This window comes from Triticum urartu, chromosome 5A, assembly GCF_056163025.1.
Source record: "Triticum urartu cultivar PI428250 chromosome 5A, HENAU_Tu73, whole genome shotgun sequence".
Classification (NCBI taxonomy): Eukaryota; Viridiplantae; Streptophyta; class Magnoliopsida; order Poales; family Poaceae; genus Triticum; species Triticum urartu.
Genome location: NC_141877.1, coordinates 87,151,672 through 87,176,293, shown reverse-complemented (window position 1 = coordinate 87,176,293; position 24,622 = coordinate 87,151,672). Strand labels below are relative to the sequence as shown.

The window sequence follows — 24,622 nt, the reverse complement described above, 5'->3', positions numbered from 1 at the left end:
CGATCCAGCAAAGTGTCGGGGAAGAGTTCCGTCAGCACGACGGCGTGGTGACGATCTTGATGTTCTACCGTCGCAGGGCTTCGCCTAAGCACCGCTACAATATTATCGAGGATTATGGTGGAAGGGGGCACCACACACGGCTAAGAATATGATCACGTGGATCAACTTGTGTGTCTAGGGGGTGCCCCCTGCCCCCGTATATAAAGGATCAAGGGGGGGGGGGTGCGGCCGGCCAGGAGGAGGGCGCGCCAGGAGGAGTCCTACTCCCACCGGGAGTAGGATTCCCCCCCTTTCCTAGTTGGAATAGGATCCGGGAAGGGGGAAAGAGGAGAGAGAGAAGGAAGGGGGCGCCGCCCCCCTCTGCTTGTCCTATTCGGACTAGGGGGGGGGGGGAGGGGCGCGCGGCCCAGCCCTGGCCACCTCTCCTCTCTTCCACTAAAGCCCACTAAGGCCCATATACCTCCCGGGGGGTTCCGGTAACCTCCCGGTACTCCGGTAAAATCCCGATTTCACCCGGAACACTTTCGATATCCAAATATAGGCTTCCAATATATCAATCTTTATGTCTCGACCATTTCGAGACTCCTCGTCATGTCCGTGATCACATACGGGACTCCGAACAAACTTTGGTACATCAAAAAGCATAAACTCATAATATAACTGTCATTGAAACCTTAAGCGTGCGGACCCTACGGGTTCGAGAACAATGTAGACATGACTGAGACACGTCTCCGGTCAATAACCAATAGCGGAACCTGGATGCTCATATTGTCTCCTACATATTCTACGAAGATCTTTATCGGTCAGACCGCATAACAACATACTTTGTTCCCTTTGTCATCGGTATGTTACTTGCCCGAGATTCGATCGTCGGTATCTCAATACCTAGTTCAATCTCGTTACCGGTAAGTCTCTTTACTCGTTTCGTAATACATCATCTCGCAACTAACTCATTAGTTGCAATGCTTGCAAGGCTTATGTGATGTGCATTACTGAGAGGGCCCAGAGATACCTCTCTGACAAACGGAGTGACAAATCCTAATCTCGAAATACACCAACCCAACATGTACCTTTGGAGACACCTGTAGAGCTCCTTTATAATCACCCAGTTACGTTGTGACGTTTGGTAGCACACAAAGTGTTCCTCCGGCAAATGGGAGTTGCATAATCTCATAGTCATAGGAACATGTATAAGTCATGAAGAAAGCAATAGCAACATACTAAACGATCGGGTGCTAAGCTAATGGAATGGGTCATGTCAATCACATCATTCTCCTAATGATGTGATCCCGTTAATCAAATAACAACTCTTTTGTTTATGGTTAGGAAACATAACCATCTTCGATTAACGAGCTAGTCAAGTAGAGGCATACTAGTGACACTCTGTTTGTCTATGTATTCACACATGTATTATGTTTCTGGTTAATACAATTGTAGCATGAATAATAAACATTTATCATGATATAAGGAAATAAATAATAACTTTATTATTGCCTCTAGGGCATATTTCCTTCAAGAAGAAGGCGCGCCGCCCATCCAGCTAGGTACTTGTCCACCTTCGCAATCATGGGCAGGAAATCTGTGAAGCATAGTTTGTCCCATGACAGCGGGAGGCCAAGGTAAGTTTGCGGGAACGTGCCCGTGGCACAGCCAAGGGCGGTCACCACCCGCTCCAGCACCTCGCCCTCCATATGCATCGGTACCAAGGTACTTTTGGAGAAGTTGATCATCAGTCCCGTGGCGTCGGTGAACTGGTCGAGGATTTGCTGCAGGCGAGCGGCACCATCCGCGCACACATGCATGATTATCAGCGTGTCATCGGCATAATGAAGCACAACCGCAGGTGCCTCAGGCAGTAGAGGGTGCCGCAGCACATCATCCTGACGAATGAGCTGCTGGAGGACGTCAGCGACGATGAGGAAGAGGTAGGGGGAAATGGGGTCCCCCTGCCGGAGCCCGCATTTCACCTGGAACCATCGCCCCAACACGTGATTGAGCAGAACGACCGAGCTCGAGGAGTGGAAGAGAGCATCAATCCAGTCACACCACCGAGACGGGAACCCCCGCACCATCATGATCGTGCGCAGGCTCTCCCAGTTGATGGAGTCGAAAGCTTTGGCGTAGTCGAGCTTAAGAACCACCACGAGCGCCGCCCACCTGTGACAACACTGTACGAGCTCGATGGCATAGACAAAATTCTCGGAGATGCTTCACCCCCGCACAAAGCCAGATTGGTCCTCATCGATCAAGAGGGCGATTTGTTGCTGTAGCCTCGATGTGAGCCCTCTGCACAGGATCTTTACATCGCCATTTTGCAGCGAGACCGGGCGGAAGGAGGCGGGGGTCGGCACGCCAACTCCTTTGGGGAGCAGGGCGACGTAGGCTTGGTTGATCCCATCCAACCGAGCGGCGCCGGCATGGAATTCGTTGAATAGCCGGAGAAGATCGGTGGCCACCCCCACGCCGCCTGGTAGAAGGCGGGGCCAAGCCCATCGGGGCCTGGCGCGCTCGAACGATCGAGCTTGTCGATAGCCGTTTTGATCTCAGCCAGATCGAACTGGGCCACCACCTTCGCGCCATCGACTCGAGGAGCCTGGGCATAGAGGTCCGCCAGGTCAAAGCGCCACACCGGCTCCCTGGGACGGCCCAGTAGCGCAGAGTAGAAGGCCAGCAGCGCCGCGGCCTTCCCCGCATGATCCACCGCCCGAACACCTTCAACTTCCAGGACGCTGATGGAGTTGCGGCGGCGCTGCTGCGTAGCCGAGGCGTGAAAGAACCGTGTGTTCTCATCACCCTCACACACCGCCCAGCGTTTCCCTCGCTGGCGCCAGTGCGCGCACTACCGCTGGATCGACGCGGCGAGGGCGAGCCGCGCGTCACGCCGGAGGGCGGCCTCACCTGAGGAGAGGACACGGTTTTCTTCCAGAAAGTCAAAGAGATCAATCAAGAATCTGCAGTCTATAAAAGAGCAGTCCAAGTAGAGGAAGTGTTGCAACAGATTATTGGGCAATGAGACACGACTTTCTCTATTGCATGGGAGTATTGTGAGCTTGTGAGGCATGGGAATACGGAGCTCTCCTATTGCCCCTCCCATAGTACGGAGTACTTCGGAGGACCAAGCATTGCTTTGTTGGAGAAAGTATCAGGTGATACCAAAGGTTACATGCTCCCATGATATGAGACAATGTGGGTTGTTGGATCTGAAATCCAAGGGCCACAGGATGAGCTCCTGGACTTGTGCATGAATATCAAATTTCTAGAGGTCTTTTTTGAAAATTTTCAGTAGCCTATCCTCTAACCTTTGGATTTCATATCCAATGACTCGCGTCATCTCGTATCATTGGAGCATCTAGCCTCCCGTATCACTAGATACTCTCTCTGCTTTGCTGCTATGGTTGAGGTTGTCGAACTGTTCAAGACAGGTCCTAAAAACTAGAATGCTTGGCCAGACGGCTGTGTGCTTGTGTCCCACAACTGTGCTACTATTGCCAGAGATAGTCTTGATGATCATACTTGTTAGGACTTAGGGCCGCTCTCTATATCCATGTCTGAACCAGTAGCTCTCAGGACCCTAGTGGTAGTATTTTTCGACAGAGTGGATTTTATTGACTCAAAATGAAGCATCAAGAGGATACAAATACGATGAGCACACATCCGACATCTGCATAATTAGGATGCACACAGTCAACACTAACGCACACGCACAGAAAACATGTCGGCAGATAGCAAAGTCATAGAAGACCATAGTCATGCGCAAGCGAGAAAAAAGCCGAACTAACCAAAACCACCATCGACAAACTATAGCTATGGCCATATCCGCACCAATCATCTCATGACACCACAAAGGACAATGAGGTTTTTCAATAGCAAAATCTTCAGGAAGGGAGCGTCGCTCAAGTGCCGCCCTTACTAGATCCAACCATTAAAGGCTACATTCTAGATTTTCACCTGAAGAACAATCATGAGCATATACGAGCAATGCCTTCAACAAAGTGACGATGCAAAACATCGCCATTGCCAGTTAACCAACTTGAGTTAGACCTAGGTTTTCATCCTGGAGTTCGTCGAAGTCAATATGTGTTGTCACCACCACTTTTTCACAAACCCAACAGCTACGTGCGTTGGTTAGGAAACCGTCGCCGCTGCTGCACTACCATACCCTCTACATCAAGTCGATGTCTGTTGTTGCATCAAATCGCCAAAGACAACCGCCAGATCTGGAGAGATGAACTCTCACGAAAATTTGGCCACTACAATCTATAGTGGGTTGACCAACATAATTCAGTGCAGTCACCATTGCCGGTACAGCGACCGGAGCTGGAGAAGCCAGATCTGGCAAATAATGCCCTTCAAATGGTTGTACCGATCCTGCTCATAGCCACACCTCTTCAAACTGTTGGGGAACGTAGTAATTTCAAAAATTTCGCACGCACACGCAGAGATCATGGTGATGCATAGCAATGAGAGGGGAGAGTGTGTCCACGTACCCTCGTAGACCAAAAGCGGAAGCGTTAGCACAACGCGATTGATGTAGTCGTACGTCTTCACGATCCGACCGATCAAGTACCGAACGCACGGCACCTCCGAGTTCTGCACACGTCCAACTCGATGACGTCCCTCGAACTCCGATCCAGCCGAGCTTTGAGGGAGAGTTCCGTCAGCACGACGGCGTGGTGACGATGTTGATGTTCTACCGTCGCAGGGCTTCGCCTAAGCACCGCTGCGATATTATCGAGGTGGACTATGGTGGAGAGGGGCACCACACACGGCTAAAAGGTCCAAGAGATCAATTGTTGTCTCTAGAGGTGCCCCCTGCCCCCGTATATGAAGGAGGGAGGGAGAGGCCGGCCTTAGAGGGGGCGCGCCAAGTGTGGGGAGTCCTACTAGGACTCCCAAGTCCTAGTAGGATTCCCCTTTCCTTTCTGGAGTAGGAGAGAAGGAAAGAGGGGGAGGGAAAAAGGAAAAGGGGGCTGCACCCTATGTCCAATTCGGACCAAAAGGGGGGCGCGCGCCTCCTTCCTTTTGGCCTCTCTCCTCTATTCCCGTATGGCCCAATAAGGCCCAATACTTCTCCCGGTGAATTCCCATAACTCCCTGGTACTCCGAAAATACCCGAATCACTCGGAACCTTTCCGATGTCCGAATATAGTCATCCAATATATCGATCTTTACGTCTCGACCATTTCGAGACTCCTCGTCATGTCCCCGATCTTATCCGGGACTCCGAACTACCTTCGGTACATCAAAAACCATAAACTCATAATATAACGGTCATCGAACTTTAAGCGTGCGGACCCTACGGGTTCGAGAACTATGTAGACATGACCGAGACACGTCTCCGGTCAATAACCAATAGCGGAACCTGGATGTTCATATTGCTCCTACATATTCTATGCAGATCTTTATTGGTCAAACCGCATAACAACATACGTTGTTCCCTTTGTCATCGGTATGTTACTTGCCCGAGATTCGATCGTCGGTATCTCAATACCTAGTTCAATCTCGTTACCGGCAAGTCTCTTTACTCATTCCTTAATACATCATCCCGCAACTAACTCATTAGTTGCAATGCTTGCAAGGCTTAAGTAATGTGTATTACCGAGTGGGCCCAGAGATACCTCTCCGACAATCGGAGTGACAAATCCTAATCTCGAAATACGCCAACCCAACAAGTACCTTCGGAGACACCTGTAGAGCACCTTTATAATCACCCAGTTACGTTGTGACGTTTGGTAGCACACAAAGTGTTCCTTTGGTAAACGGGAGTTGCATAATCTCATAGTCGTAGGAACATGTATAAGTCATGAAGAAAGCAATAGCAACAAACTAAACGATCAAGTGCTAAGCTAACGCAATGGGTCAAGTCAATCACATCATTCTCCTAATGATGTGATCCCGTTAATCAAATGACAACTCTTTGTCTATGGCTAGGAAACATAACCATCTTTGATCAACGAGCTAGTCAAGTAGAGGCATACTAGTGACACTCTGTTTGTCTATGTATTCACACATGTATCATGTTTCCGGTTAATACAATTCTAGCATGAATAATAAACATTTATCATGATATAAGGAAATAAATAATAACTTTATTATTGCCTCTAGGGCATATTTCCTTCAGTCTCCCACTTGCACTAGAGTCAATAATCTAGTTCACATCTTTATGTGATTAGTTCACATCTCCATGTGACTAATACCCAAAGGGTTTACTAGAGTCTATAATCTAGTTCACATCGCTATGTGATTAACACCCAAAGGGCGTGGTATCCGCTACTGAACGGGGCCACTTGGAATGTAATTTCTTCGGACCTATAGTTCTCCGGCGTGCCGAATAGCACATCTAGTGTGATTTTCCCAGCACAGTGTGCTTCCTGACTGGGGATGATTCCTCTGAAGGTGGTGCTGCTTCGCTCAATGCGGTTCCAGTCTATTTCCATTTTTTGAAGAGTTTCCTCATAAATGAGGTTTAATCCACTGCCGCCGTCCATGAGTACTTTGGTGAGTCGAAAGCCGTCCACAATTGGACTGAGGACCAGTGCGGCTGGTGCTCGGGCTATTCGGAATTTGGGTTTGTCACTGGCATTGAAGGTAATAGCCGTGTCACTCCATGGATTTATTGCTGCCATGTGGCAGAACGGCAAGGCTGCGGAGTGTTCGCTTGTGCCTATTATTTGATGTGAAGGTATCGAAGACTGTGAATACTGTATTGTTATCCCCGGGATGGTGCTCTGTGGCATCTGGGATGAGAAGATCCTCATCACTTTTGGCCACCTGCCGGAGTACCCAACATGCTCTAAGGCTGTGTGTTGGTATGGTATCCGCTGTACTATGAATTTTGCAGGGTCCGTTGAGCCATCCCTCCAATACGGTTCCACGCCCTGTAAAGGGTTTTTGCTTCTTTGTAATTAACTTGGGTGTCTTATGATAGTGCACCCTTTTGCTTCGGACTGGGTGTATATTCGGAGCAGGATTATCCCAAAATTTCGTTTCGGTTTTCCAGGCGCTTTCCATCGCACAATACTTTCGTACGATGGACGCCAAGTCAGCGAAGCGTGATATGTCATGGCGACTTATGGCGTTAAGGATTCCCTTGTCCGTGCAATTATTGCAGAAAAATGAGACTGCGTCTTCCTCGCGACAGTCCTTAACCTTGTTCATCACAAGGAGGAATCTGGCCCAATAGTGATGTACTATTTCCTGGGGCTCTTGCCTGATGTGGGAAAGATCGTCTATGCTTGGGTGGGTGGGTGGATTTGAGTCCGAACCCTTACCCGATCTGAGACCCAGGGGCCGAGGAGTTTCCAATCTTGGAAGTTCAGGTTTCGAGATGTTGCCCGATAAGTCTGGCCCGCTGCCTGACTCTAGGTTCAGGGCTTGGGTGATGTCCTCCCGTAAACGGGTATCCGGCTCAGAGAGCTCAGGAATCCGGACATAGTTAGTCCTCAAGATAGAGGGAGAATCGCCGCATTGTTCCTCCACCATCGCAATATGATGGGTGACCGGTGGAGAGTTAATCTCCCTTTGATCGGGTTTAAGCCCAATCCGATCATAGTCCGTAGCAACTTCCAAGGCGGTGATGCGATCCAAGAGTTCGTTTAGGGAATAGAGCTCCATTGGATCCATCTGCTCGGCGAATTCCGAGCCGACGTGGAGGCTGTTTTCGATGACTCGAGAAGTCATCGTCGGTGCAGCAGCCGAACGGGCGGTCATGATGAAACTGCCTAGCCGGAGAGTTTGGCCGACAGCCAGGGCTCCCCCGGTGGTAATGTTGTTTTTAACGACAAGACGAGGCATCCTTCCTTACGGTGACGACACAGCGGAACTCTCAATGAAAGCACCAATGTCGGTGTCAAAACCGACGGATCTCGGGTAGGGGGTCCCGAACTATGCGTCTAAGGCGGATGGTAACAGGAGGCAGGGGACACGATGTTTTACCCAGGTTCGGCCCCTCTTGATGGAGGTAATACCCTACGTCCTGCTTGATTGTTCTTGATAATATGAGTAGTACAAGAGTTGATCTACCACGAGATCGAAGAGGCTAAACCCTAGAAGCTAGCCTATGGTATGATTGTCTGTTGTCCTACGGACTAAAACCCTCCGGTTTATATAGACACCGGAGGGGGCTAGGGTTACACAGAGTCGGTTACAGAGAAGGAGATCTACATATCCGTATTGCCAAGCTTGCCTTCCACGCCAAAGAGAGTCCCATCCGGACACGGGACGAAGTCTTCAATCTTGTATCTTCATAGTCCAACAGTCCGGCCAAAGGATATAGTCCAGCTGTCCGGATACCCCCTAATCCAGGACTCCCTCAGTGATCATGTTTTTCTTGTGAGATAAGTTTAGTCTACAGGTCTGTAACATTCAGATCTATATGTATTTCGCAAATTTCTATGTCTACAATGCTCTGCACGGAGCTACTCTAGCTAATTGCTCCCACTTTCAATATGTATCCAGATTGAGACTTAGAGTCATCTAGATCGATGTAAAAAGCATGCATGGACGTAACTCTTTACGATGAACTCTTTTATCACCTTCATAACCGAGAAATATTTCCTTAGTCCTCTAAGGATAATTTTGACCGTTGTCCAGTGATCTACTCCTAGATCACTATTGTACTCCCTTGCCAGAAAGATGCTAAGGTATACAATAGGACTGGTAAACAACATAGCATACTTTATAGAACCTATGAGTGAGGCATAGGGAATGACTTATCATCCTCTTTCTATTTTCTGCTGTGGTCGGATTTTGAGTCTTTACTCAACTTCACACCTTGCAACACAGGCAAGAACTCCTTCTTTGACTGTTCCATTTTGAACTACTTCAAAATCTTGTCAAGGTATGTACTCATTGAAATAACTTATCAAGCGTCTTGATCTATCTGTATAGATCTTGATGCTCAATGTGTAAGCAGCTTCATCGAGGTCTTTCTTTAAAAGAACTCCTTTATGCTTTCCAGAAAATTCTACATTCTTTCCGATCAACAATATGTCATTCACATATACTTATCAGAAACGTTGTAGTGCTCCCACTCACTTTCTTGTAAATACAAGCTTCACCGCAAGTCTGTATAAAACCATATACTTTGATCACTTTATCAAAGCATATATTCCAACTCCGAGATGCTTGCACCAGTCCATAGATGGATCGCTGGAGCTTGCTCACTTTGTTAGCACCTTTAGGGTCGACAAAACCTTCTGGTTGCATCATATACAACTCTTCTTTTTAAGAAATCCATGAAGGAATACAACTTTAACATCCATTTGCCAGATTTCATAAAATGTGGCAACTTCTAACATGATCCGGACAGACTTTTAAGCATCGATACGAGTGAGAAAATCTCATTGTAGTCAACACCTTGAACTTGTCGAAAACACTTTGCGACAATTCGAGCTTTGTAGATAGTAACACTACTATCAGTGTCCGTCTTCCTCTTGAAGATCCATTTATTCTTAATGACTCACCGATCAACGGGCAAGTCAATAAAAGTCCATACTTTGTTCTCATACATGGTTCCAATCTCAGATTTCATGGCCTCAAGCCATTTTGCGGAATCTAGGCTCATCATCGCTTCCTCATAGTTCGTAGGTTCGTCATGGTCAATTAACATGACCTCCAGAACAGGATTACTGTACTACTCTGGTGCGGATTTCACTCTGATTGACCTACGAGGTTCGGTAGTAACTTGATCTGAAGTTACATGATAATCATCATTAGCTTCCTCACTAATTGGTGTAGGAGTCACAGAAAGAGATTTCTGTGATGATCTACTTTCCAATAAGGGAGCAGGTACAGTTACCTCATCAAGTTCTACTTTCCTCCCACCCACTTCTTTCGAGAGAAACTCCTCTAGAAAGGATCCATTCTCATCAACGAATGTCTTGCCTTCGGATCTGTGATAGAAGGTGTACCCAACTGTCTCCTTTGGGTATCCTATGAAGAAACATTTCTCCGATTTGGGTTTGAACTTATCAGGATGAAACTTTTTCTTATAAGCATTGCAACCCCAAACTTTAAGAAACGACAACTTTGGTTTCTTGCCAAACCATAGTTCATACGGTGTCGTCTCAACGGATTTAGATGGTGCCCTTTTTAACGTGAATGCAGTTGTCTCTAATGCATAACCGCAAAACTATAGTGATTAATTGGTAAGAAACATCATAGATTGCACTATATCCAATAATAGTACGGTTATGACGTTTGAACACACCATTATATTGTGGTGTTCCAGGTGGCACGATTTTGTGAAACTATTCCATATTGTTTTAATTGAAGATCAAACTCGTAACTCAAATATTTGTCTCTGCGATCAGACATAGAAACTTTATTTTCTTGTCACGATGATTTTCCACTTCACTCTGAAGTTCTTTGAACTTTTCAAATGTTTCAGACTTATGTTTCATCAAGTAGATATACACATATCTGCTCAAATCATCTGTGAAGGTCAGAAAATAACGAACCCGCCGCGAGCCTCAACACTCATCGGACTGCATACATCAGTATGTATTATTTCCAACAAGTCAGTTGCTTGCTCCATTGTTCCAAAGAACGGAGTCTTAGTCATATTGCCCATGAGGCATGGTTCGCAAGCATCAAAATGATTCATAATAAAGTGATTCCAAAAGCCCATCAGCACAGAGTTTCTTCATGCGCTTTACACCAATATGACCTAAACGGCAATGCCACAAATAAGTTGCACTATCATTATTAATTTTGCATCTTTTGGCTTCAATATTATGAATATGTGTATCACTACGATCGAGATCCAACGAACCATTTTCATTGGGTGTATGACCGTAGAAGGTTTTGTTCATGTAAACAAAACAACAATTATTCTCTAACTTAAATGAATAACCGTTTTGCAATAAACATGATCAAATCATATTCATGCTCAATGCAAACACCAAATAACATCTATTTAGGTTTAACACTAATCTCGAAAGTATAGGGAGTGTGCGATGATGATCATATCAATCTTGGAACCACTTCCAACACACATCGTCACTTCACCCTTAACTAGTCTCTGTTCATTCTGCAACTCCCGTTTGGAGTTACTACTCTTAGCAACTGAACCAGTATCAAATACCGAGGGGTTGCTATAAACACTAGTAAAGTACACATCAATAACATGTATATCAAATATAGCATTGTTCACTTTGCCATCCTTCTTATCCACCAAATACTTGGGGCAGTTCTGCTTCCAGTGACCAGTCCCTTTGTAGTAGAAGCACTTAGTCTCAGGCTTAGGTCCAGACTTGGGCTTCTTCACTTGAGAAGCAACTTGCTTGCCGTTCTTCTTGAAGTTCCCTTTCTTCCCTTTGCCCTTTTCTTGAAACTAGTGTCTTGTTAATCATCAACACTTGATGCTCTTTCTTGATTTCTGCCTTCATCGATTTCATCATCATGAAAAGCTCGGGAATCGTTTTCGTCATCCCTTGCATACTATAGTTCATTACGAAGTTCTACTAACTTGGTGATGGTGACTAGAGAATTCTGTCAATCACTATTTTATCTGGAAGATTAACTCCCACTTGATTCAAGCGATTGTAGTACCCAGACAATCTGAACACATGCTCACTGCTTGAGCTATTCTCCTCCATCTTTTAGTTATAGAACTTGTTGGAGACTTCATATCTCTCAACTCGGGTATTTGCTTTAAATATTAACTTCAATTCCTGGAACATCTCATATGATCCATGACTCTCAAAATGTCTTTGAAGTCCCGATTCTAAGCTGTTAAGCATGGTGCACTAAACTATCAAGTAGTCATCATATTGAGCTAGCCAAACGTTCATAACGTTTGCATCTGCTCCTGCAATAGGTCTGTCACCTACCGGTGCATCAAGGACATAATTCTTCTGTGCAGCAATGAGGATAATCCTCAGATCACGGATCCAATCTGCATCATTGCTACTAACATCTTTCAACTTAGTTTTCTCTAGGAACATATAAAAAATAAAATAGAGGAGCTAAACGCGGGCTATTGATCTACAACATAGATATGCTAATACTACCAGGACTAAGTTCATGATAAATTAAAGTTCAATTAATCATATTACTTAAGAACTCCCACTTAGATAGACATCCCTCTAATCATCTAAGTGATCACGTGATCCAAATCAACTAAACAATAACCGATCATCACGTGAAATGGAGTAGTTTTCTATGGTGAACATCACTATGTTGATCATATCTACTATATGATTCACGCTCGACCTTTCGGTCTCAGTGTTCCGAGGCCATATCTGCATATGGTAGGCTCGTTAAGTTTAACCTGAGTATTCTGCGTGTGGAAAACTGGCTTGCACCCATTGTAGATGGACGTAGAGCTTATCACACCCGATCATCACGTGGTGTCTGGGCACGACGAACTTTGGCAACGGTGCATACTCAGGGAGAACACGTTTATCTTGAAATTTAGTGACAGATCATCTTATAATGCTACCGTCAATCAAAGAAAATAAGATGCATAAAAGATAAACATCACATGCAATCAATATAAGTGATATGATATGGCCATCATCATCTTGTGCTTGTGATCTCCATCTCCGAAGCACCGTCATGATCACCATCGTCACCGGCGTGACACCTTGATCTCCATCGTAGCATCGTTGTCGTCTCGCCAACTATTGCTTCTACGACTATCGCTACCGCTTAGTGATAAAGTAAAGCATTACAGGGCGATTGCATTGCATACAATAAAGCGACAACCATATGGCTCCTGCCAGTTGCCGATAACTCGGTTACAAAACATGATCATCTCATACAATAAAATATAGCATCATGTCTTGACCATATCACATCACAACATGCCATGCAAAAAAAAGTTAGACATCCTCTACTTTGTTGTTGCAAGTTTTACGTGGCTGCTACGGGCTGAGCATGAACCGTTCTTACCTACGCATCAAAACCACAACGATAGTTCATCAAGTTAGTGCTGTTTTAACCTTCTCAAGGACCGGGTGTAGCCACACTCGGTTCAACTAAAGTTGGAGAAACTGACACCCGCCAGCCACCTGTGTGCAAAGCACGTAGGTAGAACCAGTCTCGCGTAAGCGTACGCGTAATGTCGGTCTGGGCTGCTTCATCCAACAATACCGCCGAACCAAAGTATGACATGCTGGTAAGCAGTATGACTTGTATCGCCCACAACTCACTTGTGTTCTACTCGTGCATATAACATCAACGCATAAAACCAGGCTCGGATGCCACTGTTGGGGAACGTAGTAATTTCAAAAAATTCCTACACACACGCAAGATCATGGTGATGCATAGTAACGAGAGGGGAGAGTGTGTCCACGTACCCTCGTAGACTGAAAGCGGAAGCGTTAGCACTACGCGGTTGATGTAGTCGTACGTCTTCACGATCCGACCGATCAAGTACCAAACGCACGGCACCTCCGAGTTTTGCACACGTTCAACTCGATGACGTCCCTCGAACTCCGATCCAGCCGAGCTTTGAGGGAGAGTTCCATCAGCACGATGGCGTGATGACGATGTTGATGTTCTACCATCGCAGGGTTTCGCCTAAGCACCGCTACAATATTATCGAGGTGGACTATGGTGGAGAGGGGCACCGCACACAGCTAAAAGATCCAAGCGATCAATTGTTGTCTCTAGAGGTGCCCCCTACCCCCGTATATAAAGGAGGGAGGGAGAGGCCGGCCCTAGAGGGGGCGCGCCAAGTGTGAGGAGTCCTACTAGGACGCCCAGGTGAAGGAAATATGCCCTAGAGGAAATAATAATGTTATTATTTTATTTCCTTATATCATGATAAATGTTTATTATTCATGCTAGAATTGTATTATCCGAGAACATAATACTTGTGTGAATACATAGACAAACTAAACGTCACTAGTATGCCTCTACTTGACTAGCTCATTAATCAAAGATGGTTATGTTTCCTAACCATAGACATGTGTTGTCATTTGATTAACGGGATCACATTATTAGGAGAATGATGTGATTGACATGACCCATTCCATTAGCTTAGCACCCGATCGTTTAGTATGTTGCTATTGCTTTCTTCATGACTTATACATGTTCCTATGACTATGAGATTATGCAACTACCGTTTGCCGGAGGAACACTTTGTGTGCTACCAAACGTCACAACGTAATTGGGTGATTATAAAGGAGCTCTACAGGTGTCTCCAAAGGTAAATGTTGGGTTGGCGTATTTCGAGATTAGGATTTGTCACTCCGATTGTCGGAGAGGTATCTCTAGGCCCTCTCAGTAATGCACATCCCACAAGCCTTGCAAGCATTGCAACTAATGAGTTAGTTGCGAGATGATGTATTACGTAACGAGTAAAGAGACTTGCCGGTAACGAGATTGAACTAGGTATTGAGATACCGACGATCGAATCTCGGGCAAGTAACATACCGATGACAAAGGGAACAATGTATGTTGTTATGCAGTCTGACCGATAAAGATCTTCGTAGAATATGTGGGAGCCAATATGAGCATCCTGGTTCCGCTATTGGTTATTGACCGGAGACATGTCTCGGTCATGTCTACATTGTTCTCGAACCCGTAGGGTCCGCACACTTAAGGTTTCGATGACAGTTATATGGGTTTATGAGTTTTTGATGTACCGAAGTTAGTTCGGAGTCCCAGATGTGATCATGGACATGACGAGGAGTCTCGAAATGGTCGAGACATAAAGATTGATATATTGGACGGCTATATTCGGACACCGGAGTTCCGGGTGATTTCGGAGAAAACCGGAGAGCCGGAGGGTTACCGGAACCCCCCCGGGAGAAGTAATGGGCCATATGGGCCTTAGTGGAGAGAGAGAGAGGGGCAGCCAGGGTGGGCCGCGCGCCTCCTCCCCCCTGGTCTGAATTGGACTAGGAGAGGGGGGGCCCTTTCCTTCTCCCTCCCCACTTCCTTTCCCCCTCCTAGTAGGAGTCCTACTCCTACTAGGAGGAGGACTCCTCCTTGGCGCGCCAATAGGGCCGGCCGGCCTCCTCCCCTTGCTCCTTTATATACGGGGGCAGGGGCACCCCTAGATACACAAGTTGATCCACGTGATCGTTTTCTTAGCCGTGTGCGGTGCCCCCTTCCACCATAATCCTCGATAATATTCTAGCGGTGCTTAGGCGAAGCCCTACGATGGTAGAACATCAAGATCGTCACCACGCCGTCGTGCTGACGGAACTCTTCCCGGACACTTTGCTGGATCGGAGTCTGGGGATCGTCATCGAGCTGAACGTGTGCTAAAACTCGGAGGTGCCGTAGTTTCGGTGCTTGATCGGTCGGGCCGTGAAGACGTACCACTACATCAACCGTGTTGTGCTAACGCTTCCGCTGTCGGTCTACAAGGGTACGTAGATCACACTCTCCCCTCTCGTTGCTATGCATCACCATGATCTTGCATGTGCGTAGGATTTTTTTTGAAATTACTACGTTCCCCAACAGTGGCATCCGAGCCTAGGTTTTATGTGTTGATGTTATATGCACGAGTAGAACACAAGTGAGTTGTGGGTGATATAAGTCATACTACTTACCAGCATGTCACACTTTGGTTCGGCGGTATTGTTGGACGAAGCGGCCCGGACCGACATTACGCGTACGCTTACGTGAGACTGGTTCTCCCGACGTGCTTTTCACAAAGGTGGCTAGCGGGTGTCAGTTTCTCCAACTTTAGTTGAACCGAGTGTGGCTACGCCCGGTCCTTGCGAAGGTTAAAACAACACCAACTTGACAAACTATCGTTGTGGTTTTGATGCGTAGGTAAGATTGGTTCTTGCTTAAGCCCGTAGCAGCCACGTAAAACTTGCAACAACAAAGTAGAGGACGTCTAACTTGTTTTTGCGGGGCATGTTGTGATGTGATATGGTCAAGACATGATGCTAAATTTTATTGTATGAGATGATCATGTTTTGTAACCAAGTTATCGGCAACTGGCAGGAGCCATATGGTTGTCGCTTTATTGTATGCAATGCAATTGCGCTGTAATGCTTTACTTTATCACTAAGCGGTAGCGATAGTCGTGGAAGCATAAGATTGGCGAGACGACAACGATGCTACGATGGTGATCAAGGTGTCGCGCCGGTGACGATGGTGATCATGACGGTGCTTCGAAGATGGAGATCACAAGCACAAGATGATGATGGCCATATCATATCACTTATATTGATTGCATGTGATGTTTATCTTTTATGCATCTTATCTTGCTTTGTTTGACGGTAGCATTTTAAGATGATCTCTCACTAATTATCAAGAAGTGTTCTCCCTGAGTATGCACCGTTGCGAAAGTTCTTCGTGCTGAGACACCACGTGATGATCGGGTGTGATAGGCTCTACGTTCAAATACAACGGGTGCAAAACAGTTGCACATGCGGAATACTTAGGTTATACTTGATGAGCCAAGCATATACAGATATGGCCTCGGAACACGGAGACCGAAAGGTCGAGCGTGAATCATATAGTAGATATGATCAACATAGTGATGTTCACCAATGAAACTACTCCATCTCACGTGATGATCGGACATGGTTTAGTTGATTTGGATCACGTAATCACTTAGAGGATTAGAGGGATGTCTATCTAAGTGGGAGTTCTTTAGTAATATGATTAATTGAACCTAAATTTATCATGAACTTAGTACCTGATAGTATCTTGCTTGTTTATGTTTGATTGTAGATAGATGGCCCGTGCTGTTGTTCCGTTGAATTTTAATGCGTTCCTTGAGAAAGCAAAGTTGAAAGATGATGGTAGCAATTACACGGACTGGGTCCGTAACTTGAGGATTATCCTCATTGCTGCACAGAAGAATTACGTCCTGGAAGCACCGCTGGGTGCCAGGCCTGCTGCTGCAGCAACACCAGATGTTATGAACGTCTGGCAGAGCAAAGCTGATGACTACTCGATAGTTTAGTGTGCCATGCTTTACGGCTTAGAATCGGGACTTCAACGACGTTTTGAACGTCATGGAGCATATGAGATGTTCCAGGAGTTGAAGTTAATATTTCAAGCAAATTCCCGGATTGAGAGATATGGAGTCTCCAATAAGTTCTATAGCTGCAAGATGGAGGAGAACAGTTCTGTCAGTGAGCATATACTCAAAATGTCTGGGTATAATAATCACTTGATTCAATTGGGAGTTAATCTTCCACATGATTGCGTCATTGACAGAATTTTCCAATCACTGCCACCAAGCTACAAGAGCTTCATGATGAACTAAATATGCAAGGGATGAATAAGGCTATTCCCGAGCTCTTCGCAATGCTGAAAGCTGCGGAGGTAGAAATCAAGAAGGAGCATCAAGTGTTGATGGTCAACAAGACCACTAGTTTCAAGAAAAAGGGCAAAGGGAAGAAGAAGGGGAACTTCAAAAAGAATAGAAAGCAAGTTGCTACTCAAGAGAAGAAACCCAAACCTGGACCTAAGCCTGAAACTGAGTGCTTCTACTACAAGCAGACTGGTCACTGGAAGCGGAACTGCCCCAAGTATTTGGCGGATAAGAAGGATGGCAAGGTGAACAAAGGTATATGTGATATACATGTTATTGATGTGTACCTTACTAATGCTCACAGTAGCCCCTGGGTATTTGATACTGGTTTTGTTGCTAACATTTGCAACTCGAAACAGGGACTACGGATTAAGCGAAGATTGGCTAAGGACGAGGTGACGATGTGCGTGGGAAATGGTTCCAAAGTCGATGTGATCGTGGTCGGCACACTACCTCTACATCTACCTTCGGGATTAGTATTAGACCTAAATAATTGTTATTTGGTGCCAGCGTTAAGCATGAACATTATATCTGGATCTTGTTTGATGCGAGACGGTTATTCATTCAAATCAGAGAATAATGGTTGTTCTATTTATATGAGTAATATCTTTTATGGTCATGCACCCTTAAAGAGTGGTCTATTCTTATTAAATCTCGATAGTAGTGACACACATATTCATAATGTTGAAGCCAGAAGATGCAGAGTTGATAATGATAGTGCAACTTATTTGTGGCACTGCCGTTTGGGTCATATCGGTGTAAAGCGCATGAAGAAACTCCATACTGATGGACTTTTGGAACCACTTGATTATGAATCGCTTGGTACTTGCGAACCGTGCCTTATGGGTAAGATGACAAAAACGCCGTTCTCCGGTACTATGGAGAGAGCAACAGATTTGTTGGAAATCATACATACAGATGTATGTGGTCCGATGAATGTTGAGGCTCGTGGCGGATATCGTTATTTTCTCACCTTCACAGATGACTTAAGCAGATATGGGTATATCTACTTAATGAAACATAAGTCTGAAATGTTTGAAAAGTTCAAAGAATTTTAGAGTGAAGTTGAAAATCATCGTAACAAGAAAATAAAATTCCTACGATCTGATCATGGAGGAGAATATTTGAGTTACGAGTTTGGTGTACATTTGAAATAATGCGGAATAGTTTCGCAACTCACGCCACCCGGAACACCACAGCGTAATGGTGTGTCCGAACGTCGTAATCGTACTTTACTTGATATGGTGCGATCTATGATGTCTCTTACTGATTTACCACTATCGTTTTGGGGTCATGCTCTAGAGATGGCTGCATTCACGTTAAATAGGGCACCATGAAAATCCGTTGAGACGACGCCTAATGAACTGTGGTTTGGCAAGAAACCAAAGTTGTCGTTTCTGAAAGTTTGGGGCTGCGATGCTTATGTGAAAAAGCTTCAACCTGATAAGCTCGAACCCAAATCAGAGAAATGTGTCTTCATAGGATATCCAAAGGAAACTATTGGATACAACTTCTATCACAGATCCGAAGGCAAGACTTTTGTTGCTAAATTCGGAAACTTTCTAGAGAAGGAGTTTCTCTCGAAAGAAGTGACTGGGAGGAAAGTAGAACTTGATGAGGTAACTGTACCTGCTCCCATATTGGAAAGTAGTACATCACATAAACCAGTTTCTGTGACACCTACACCAATTAGTGAGGAAGCTAATGATGATGATCATGAAACTTCAGAACAAGATACTACTGAACCTCGTAGATCAACCAGAGTAAGATCCGCACCAGAGTGGTACAGTAATCCTGTTCTAGAAGTCATGCTACTATATCATGATGAACCTACGAACTATGGAGAAGCGATGGTGAGCCCAGATTCCGCAAAATGGCTTGAAGCCATGAAATCTGAGATGGGATCCATGTATGAGAACAAATTATGGACTTTGGTTGACTTGCCCGATGATCGGCAAGCAATTGAGAATAAATGGAATTTTAAGAAGAAGACTGACGCTGACGGTAATGTTACTGTCTAGAAAGCTCGACTTGTCGCAAAAGGTTTTCGACAAGTTCAAGGGATTGACTACGATGATACCTTCTAACCTGTAGCGATGCTTAAGTCTGTCCGAATCATGTTAGCAATTGCCGCATTTTATGATTATGAAATTTGGCAGATGGATGTCAAAACTGCATTTCTGAATGGATTTGTGGAAGAAGAGTTGTATATGATGCAGCCGGAAGGTTTTGTCGATCCAAAGGGAGCTAACAAAGTGTGCAAGCTCCAGCGATCCATTTATGGACTGGTGCAAGCCTCTCGGAGTTAGAATAAACGCTTTGATAGTGTGATCAAAGCATTTGGTTTTGTACAGACTTTTGGAGAAGCCTGTATTTACAAGAAAGTGAGTGGGAGCTCTGTAGCATTTCTGATATTATATGTAGATGACATATTACTAATCGGAAATGATATAGAATTTCTGGATAGCATAAAGGGATACTTGAATAAGAGTTTTTCAATGAAAGACCTCGGTGAAGCTGCTTACATATTGGGCATTAAGATCTATAGAGACAGATCAAGACGCTTAATTGGACTTTCACAAAGCACACACCTTGACAAAGTTTTGAAAAGGTTCAAAATGGATCATGCAAAGAAAGGATTCTTGCCTGTGTTACAAGGTGTGAAATTGAGTAAGACTCAATGCCCGACCAATGCAGAAGATAGAGAGAAAATGAAAGATGTTCCCTATGCTTCAGCCATAGGCTCTATCATGTATGCAATGTTGTGTACCAGACCTGATGTGTGTCTTGCTATAAGTCTAGTAGGGAGGTACCAAAGTAATCCAGGAGTGGATCACTGGACAGCGGTCAAGAACATCCTGAAATACCTGAAAAGGACTAAGGATATGTTTCTCATATATGGAGGTGACAAAGAGCTCATCGTAAATGGTTACGTTGATGCAAGCTTCGACACTGATCCGGACGATTCAAAATCGCAAACCGGATACGTGTTTACATTAAACGGTGGAGCTGTCAGTTGGTGCAGTTCTAAACAAAGCATTGTGGCGGGATCTACATGTGAAGCGGAGTACATAGCTGCTTCGGAAGCAGCAAACGAAGGAGTCTGGATAAAGGAGTTCATATCCGATCTAGGTGTCATACCTAGTGCATCGGGTCCAATGAAAATCTTTTGTAACAATACTGGTGCAATTGCCTTGGCAAAGGAATCCAGATTTCACAAGAGAACCAAGCACATCAAGAGACGCTTCAATTCCATCCGGGATCTAGTCCAGGTGGGAGACATAGAGATTTGCAAGATACATACGGATCTGAATGTTGCAGACCCGTTGACTAAGACTCTTCCACGAGCAAAACATGATCAGCACCAAAGCTCCATGGGTGTTAGAATCATTACCGTGTAATCTAGATTATTGACTCTAGTGCAAGTGGGAGACTGAAGGAAATATGCCCTAGAGGCAATAATAATGTTATTATTTTATTTCCTTATATCATGATAAATGTTTATTATTCATGCTAGAATTGTATTATCCGGAAACATAATACTTGTGTGAATACATAGACAAACTAAACGTCACTAATATGCCTCTACTTGACTAGCTCATTAATCAAAGATGGTTGTGTTTCCTAACCATAGACATGTGTTGTCATTTGATTAACGGGATCACATTATTAGGAGAATGATGTGATTGACATGACCCATTCCATTAGCTTAGCACCCGATCGTTTAGTATGTTGCTATTGCTTTCTTCATGACTTATACATGTTCCTATGACTATGAGATTATGCAACTACCGTTTGCCGGAGGAACACTTTGTGTGCTACCAAACGTCACAACGTAATTGGGTGATTATAAAGGAGCTCTACAGGTGTCTCCAAAGGTAAATGTTGGGTTGGCGTATTTCAAGATTAGGATTTGTCACTCTGATTGTCGGAGAGGTATCTCTGGGCCCTCTCGGTAATGCACATCACACAAGCCTTGCAAGCATTGCAACTAATGAGTTAGTTGCGAGATGATGTATTACGTAACGAGTAAAGAGACTTGCCGGTAACGAGATTGAACTAGGTATTGAGATACTGACGATCGAATCTCGGGCAAGTAACATACCGATGACAAAGGGAACAACGTATGTTGTTATGCGGTCTGACCGATAAAGATCTTCGTAGAATATCTGGGAGCCAATATGAGCATCCAGGTTCCGCTATTGGTTATTGACCGGAGACATGTCTCGGTCATGTCTACATTGTTCTCGAACCCGTAGGGTCCGCACGCTTAAGGTTTCGATGACAGTTATATTATGAGTTTATGCATTTTGATGTACCGAAGTTTGTTCGGAGTCCCGGATGTGATCACGGACATGACGAGGAGTCTCGAAATGGTCGAGACATAAAGATTGATATATTGGACGCCTATATTCGGACACCGAAAGTGTTCCGGGTGATTTCGGAGAGAACCGGAGAGCCGGAGGGTTACCGGAACCCCCCCGGGAGAAGTAATGGGCCATATGGGCCTTAGTGGAGAGAGAGGGGGGCAGCCAGGGTGGGCCGCGCGCCTCCTCCCCCTGGTCCGAATTGGACTAGGAGAGGGGGGGCCTTTTCCTTCTCCCTCCCCACTTCCTTTCCCCCTCCTAGTAGGACTCCTCCTTGGCGCGCCAATAGGGCCGACCGGCCTCCTCCCCTTGCTCCTTTATATACGGGGGCAGGGGGCACCCCTAGATACACAAGTTGATCCACGCGATCGTTTTCTTAGCCGTGTGCGGTGCCCCCTTCCACCATAATCCTCGATAATATTCTAGCGGTGCTTAGGCGAAGCCCTGCGACGTTAGAACATCAAGATCGTCACCACGCCGTCGTGCTGACGGAACTCTTCCCCGACACTTTGCTGGATCGGAGTCCGGGGATCGTCATCGAGCTGAACACGTGCTAAAACTCGGAGGTGCCGTAGTTTCGGTGCTTGATCGGTTGGGCCGTGAAGACGTACGACTACATCAACCGTGTTGTGCTAACGCTTCCGCTGTCGGTCTACAAGGGTACGTAGATCACACTCTCCCCTCTCGTTGCTATGCATCACCATGATCTTGCATGCGCGTAGGATTTTTTTTGAAATTACTACGTTCCCCAACACCAAGTCCTAGTAGGATTCCCCTTTCCTTTCCGGAGTAGGAGAGAAGGAAAGAGGGGGAGATGGAAAAAGGAAAAGGGGGCTGCACCCCTTGTCCAATTCGGACCAGAAGGGGGGCGCGCACCTCCTTCCTTTTGGCCTCTCTCCTCTATTCCCGTATGGCCCAATAAGGCCCAATACTTCTCCCGGTGAATTCCCGTAACTCCCCGGTACTCCGAAAATACCCGAATCACTCAGAACCTTTCCGATGTCTGAATATAGTCATCCAATATATCGATCTTTACGTCTCGACCATTTCAAGACTCCTCGTCATGTCCCTGATCTCACTCGGGACTCTGAACTACCTTTGGTACATAAAAAACCATAAACTCATAATATAACGGTCATCGAACTTTAAGCGTGCGGACCCTACGGGTTCGAGAACTATGTAGACATGACTGAGACACGTCTCCGGTCAATAACCAATAGCGGAACCTGGATGTTCATATTGGCTCCTACATATTCTACAAAGATCTTTATCGGTCAAACCGCATAACAACATACGTTATTCCCTCTGTCATCGGTATGTTACTTGCCCGAGATTCGATCATCGGTATCTCAATACCTAGTTCAATATCGTTACCGGCAAGTCTCTTTACTCGTTCCGTAATACATCATCCCGCAACTAACTCATTAATTGCAATGCTTGCAAGGCTTAAGTGATGTGTATTACCGAGTGGGCCCAGAGATACCTCTCCGACAATCGGAGTGACAAATCCTAATCTCGAAATACGCCAACCCAACAAGTACCTTTGGAGACACCTGTAGAGCACCTTTATAATCACCCAGTTACGTTGTGACGTTTGGTAGCACACAAAGTGTTCCTCCGGTAAATGGGAGTTGCATAATCTCATAGTCATAGAAACATGTATAAGTCATGAAGAAAGCAATAGCAACAAACTAAATGATCAAGTGCTAAGCTAACGGAATGGGTCAAGTCAATCACATAATTCTCCTAATGATGTGATCCCGTTAATCAAATGACAACTCTTTGTCTATGGCTAGGAAACATAACCATCTTTGATCAACGAGCTAGTCAAGTAGAGGCATACTAGTGACACTCTGTTTGTCTATGTATTCACACATGTATCATGTTTCCGGTTAGTACAATTCTAGCATGAATAATAAACATTTATCATGATATAAGAAAATAAATAATAACTTTATTATTGCCTCTAGGGCATATTTTCTTCACAAACAAGTCGTCGTTGTTGGCATTGTGTTGTAGCAGCTGCCAACCAAACCATCAGATGATCTGCAAGCCGCTGCCAACTGGCGTAGCCCGTCATCGGCAACCACTATAACTGACCACTGCCTAGGTGGCCTGGCAGTCTAACCGTGGCGGATCAGGAGCAGAAGCAGCCGACAGATCCAAGGGTGCAACGCATCTGGTGTGGCCTTGTGCATGTCCTGGAGCGGCTGGACGCATCCTTCTAAGCACGCACGGGCACAGGGAGATGACGCCAATCACCCATATTGGGAAATGGATGACCATACGACTCAATGTGCCGATTTAGGTCGAGGGAGAGCATCTCGCAATAGTTGATGTCTGAGGATCTGATGGCCATTGCGCGTCGCCCACCACGTCAGCTCTACACACAGCCAGCCTCCAAAAATAGAAGCTGCCATCCACCACCACGCCACCATCGCACAGGCTTCACCAGGCCATGGCATCCGGAAGCGACAATGGGAAGGAGCCGGCAACAGGATTCAAGGATTCAAGTGGAAATAGTCTAAGACGATGCGATTTGATCTATCACGACCGTGTCGCCCCCCCCCCCCCCCCCCTCCCCCCCGCGGGCGACCGGCCGCGCGCCAGGCCTCCTCCCTCCTCCCTTCCCGTCGCCGTCGCCGTCACCCATGGCCGGCTTGGTCCCGGGGCTGCTGGTGGAAGCGGCCTCCTGGCCCTTCCCCTCCCGGTCGCTCTCCGGCGTGGGCGGAGCGGCCCCGGGGGTGCATTTAGGCGGCGGAGGTCTGGCGTGGCGGCAGGGTTTCGTGGCGCATGCAGGAAAGCAGCTGGGCGGCGCGGTGGCGGGATCTGGCATCGTCCGCTCGGCCCATATGTGGGCCCTTCGGGTCCCATCTGGGCCTGGGCGGGCCGTCGGCGGGGATGGTCTCCGGTGTGGCTTCTGGGAGGCGGGGAAGATGCGACGAGTGGCTGGGTGCCGGCGGCGCCGACGCCGGCCTGCTGCATAGCGGCCGGTGGGGCTTAACGGGCCCACCTC

The 24,622-nt window shown here is 46.1% G+C and overlaps 1 protein-coding gene across 1 annotated transcript; it reads right to left on the bottom strand.

The window, feature by feature from the left end:
- Positions 1–1,496: 1,496 nt before the first annotated feature.
- Positions 1,497–24,442, bottom strand: LOC147970419 (uncharacterized). The gene is made up of 3 exons (XM_087523427.1): positions 24,203–24,442; positions 2,304–2,752; positions 1,497–2,157 (listed from the first exon to the last, which is right to left on the bottom strand). Exons 1-3 carry the CDS (start codon positions 24,440–24,442, stop codon positions 1,497–1,499), a joined length of 1,350 nt encoding a protein of 449 aa, XP_087379553.1.
- Positions 24,443–24,622: the final 180 nt, after the last annotated feature.

Coding starts and splice junctions, on each gene's coding strand:
- LOC147970419 (XM_087523427.1), bottom strand. CDS start 24,442: ATGCCAGATCCCGCCACCGCGCCGCCCAGCTGCTTTCCTGCATGCGCC. Junction 2,753..24,202: donor GGAGGCCTGGCGCGCGGCCG/GTCGCCCGCGGG, acceptor TCGGCTACGCAG/CAGCGCCGCCGCAACTCCAT. Junction 2,158..2,303: donor TCTCGCTGCAAAATGGCGAT/GTAAAGATCCTG, acceptor GTGTTGTCACAG/GTGGGCGGCGCTCGTGGTGG.